The sequence below is a fragment of the Aphanomyces astaci genome (genome assembly GCF_000520075.1).
Source record: "Aphanomyces astaci strain APO3 unplaced genomic scaffold supercont1.517, whole genome shotgun sequence".
Classification (NCBI taxonomy): Eukaryota; Oomycota; class Saprolegniomycetes; order Saprolegniales; family Verrucalvaceae; genus Aphanomyces; species Aphanomyces astaci.
In genome coordinates, this window is record NW_009798780.1 from 1 (window position 1) to 2,717 (window position 2,717).

General features: G+C 48.3%; 2 protein-coding genes across 2 annotated transcripts; one reads left to right on the forward strand and one right to left on the reverse strand.

The window, feature by feature from the left end:
- Positions 1 to 281: 281 nt before the first annotated feature.
- H257_19358 (hypothetical protein) lies at positions 282 to 759 on the reverse strand (the record flags this gene model as incomplete). The annotated part of the gene is made up of 1 exon (XM_009848504.1): positions 282 to 759. Exon 1 carries the CDS (start codon positions 684 to 686, stop codon positions 282 to 284), a length of 405 nt encoding a protein of 134 aa, XP_009846806.1. The 5' UTR covers positions 687 to 759.
- A 524-nt stretch (positions 760 to 1,283) lies between these two features.
- H257_19359 (hypothetical protein) lies at positions 1,284 to 2,489 on the forward strand (the record flags this gene model as incomplete). Its single annotated transcript, XM_009848505.1, has 7 exons — positions 1,284 to 1,326; positions 1,377 to 1,719; positions 1,801 to 1,829; positions 1,889 to 2,014; positions 2,079 to 2,176; positions 2,237 to 2,365; positions 2,421 to 2,489. 7 exons carry the CDS (start codon positions 1,284 to 1,286, stop codon positions 2,487 to 2,489), a joined length of 837 nt encoding a protein of 278 aa, XP_009846807.1.
- Positions 2,490 to 2,717: the final 228 nt, after the last annotated feature.

Here is a 2,717-nt window from a genome sequence, read left to right on the forward strand (position 1 = left end):
CCATCGCAAAGGTATATTATTCGACGGGCCGACTACCTTCGAATTTGACCGTCTTGCCTTTTATTCTACAGGACCTTTCCCCAAAGGTCGTCAGCTTTAGCTAGCTTTTAGATAGGTCACTTTTACATTTGCCTAACATTGGATCTACTCCTTTCTTGCTGTGTTCTTCTTGGCCAAGCCGAGAGTATCCGGTCCTGAAGTCCGAACCTCCGGACCTTCGTAACTTCTGTGCGTCTAACCCCTATGACCGTCACAACAATTGAACATGCGACAAGCTGAGTTTATTCTACGGTTCCGCAGGCCACAGGTGTCGAAGTTGGGGCGATCGTAGGCACCACCGTCGTGGGGGCTACAGTGGTGGTGGTTGGCACAGGCGTGGTGGTGGTACGGACGGGCTTGGGCGCGGGGGGTTGATTGTGGCAGTAGTTACTCAGGACGATGTACTTGTCCAGATCAGATGCCGGCCCCATGCCAGATTGCACATAACAATCGCGGACAATCTTATCCACGATGTAGTGCAAAGCGCTGTGGCAGGCCCTGTTCTTGCACTTTTCGTCGTTGCTTCCGAGTTTGTCACACGAGTTCATCCAGTTAACGACTTTGGTCGTGTTGCACCACTTCAACGCGGTGGTGGTGGTGGCGAAGATAGCCGTCAAGAGAAGGGCAAACAACAACGGGCGGTTCATATTGGTCTGTGGACAACTGGGATGGTTTGGAAGTGATGATGCTAAACGGATCCAAGTTTACACTTGAGACAATGATGGAGCTTTTCCGACGGTTGCATTTGTACATTTTCACCGTCGGGTGACCATGATAATTATAACTCAGGCGGCTTTCCCCACACCTACATCGACATGGCTCGTCACATTTCTGCGATCACTATTTGTTGCCTTTGATTGTACGAGCTGTACAGCAGGCCACTGAACCAGTAAATTAGGTACTGATGAAATAGTAGATGTATTGGATATATTTAGTGGTATACAAAATACAATATGTTTGCTGATCAAAAATCCTGTCTTCGTAATTAACTGTAACCCTATGTTTTAGTAAATGATCGATAACTACGGCAGAGATCGAGAAACCTCGTAATTCGTCAATCTATTGATCAGTAGATGAGGTTCATGATCAAAGATGCAAATATAGAGGTATATCTCCGTCTGCGATTAGGACGCGCTCTAATTGGTCGACACGATTTAGCGCCAAAATATCAAGTCCTATCCATTCGTCTTGCAAGTCCCCAGCACGAATAACTTGTAATACACAACACCACTCAGTGTCTTGCCATGCGCGTCACGTCAATGCTTGAACGACTGCAAGACCAGCAGCGTCGGATAGACTGCATCTCCAACAAAGTCTGGTTGAGTACGGCGAAGCAGCCGACGAAGACAACGACGTCCAAGATGCCAACAACCCATTAATTATGGACAAAGTCATTGAAGAGGCTGGCGATGAAGCGTTCCGCGTGCTGACAAACTTCACTCCAAGCGAATTCGACATCATCTGGGCCAATGTGGAGCGTGCAATGAAATCGAAGTGGTTTGAAGATCGAGGAAGAAAGTCCAAGTTGACGCCCAAGGATGCCCTCTATGTTACCCTGACTGTTCCCAATCACTACCAGTCCTGGGAGAAGCATGCCGTCGATTTCAACCTGAAAGCGCCAAGGTTGGAGAAGATCGTCGTCAAAGTTGTGGAATTGTGCTCACCGATCCTGTACGACACGTTCGTGACAATGCCGAGATAATGAGCCTGGGCCGGAAGTTTATGCACTACCCGTACGCGTTGTACGCGACGGACGTCAAGTTTCAGCCTTCCCACCGACCATCTGGAAGGTTTGGGGAGCAGAAGCACTATTTCAGCGCCAAATATGAGCTGTAAGGTCTGAAAATAGAAGCGCCTGTCTCACCTGACGGTCGTCTTGTCGATATAACCCCTCATGTGCCGGGCGCTGTGGCCGATTTGACGTTGATCCGCAACCGCCTTGACGAACACCAACGATTCCTCTCTAAGGAAGCAAGTGAGTCCATGATCAACGACAACGACAAGCCCTTTCGTGACCATCCAAATTCGTGTGGACAAAGGGTACATCGGCCTTGCGGCTTCGTTGCGTGCTATACACCCGAAGAAGAAACCTTCCGGTGGCGCGCTGGACAGGCATGACCTTGACCGGAACAAGGAGGTATTTTTGGATTGCGTTATTATTGAGAACTTCTTCGGCCGCGTCAGCATGTTGTGGAAGGTGTCCTATGCAACGTTCGTTTGGGGTGAGAAGCTGTATGATGACATCCAGCGACTTAAATTCTCGCTGGCCAACTTCCATGCCTCGCTGATGCCATTGAGATTGGAAGACCACAACAGCTACCGAGCTGTAATGGTGCGGTACAAGCGTATGGCGGTGGAGAACACGACACAGCGCGCTGCAGCTCAACGTCACTACGTGCAGAGCCGAGCGGAAAGACTTGCTGCCAGTGCAGCACGTGCTGATCGCGTAGTCTTCACGTCACCTTCTGTGAATCGCCGTCGTTGAGTTTTTGATGACGCGAATATAATTACTTGCTTATTGTATGTAAACACATCAAGTATAAATAAAAAGTATTTTTTGTTATTAATGTTCGGTCCTAGTTTCCGAATTGCTTGATTTTAGTTTACCACCTCGTGAAATAGTAAATAACTGAGTCTTTGCGCTGATGATTTGTCATTGCGTACATTTTATTCCATTT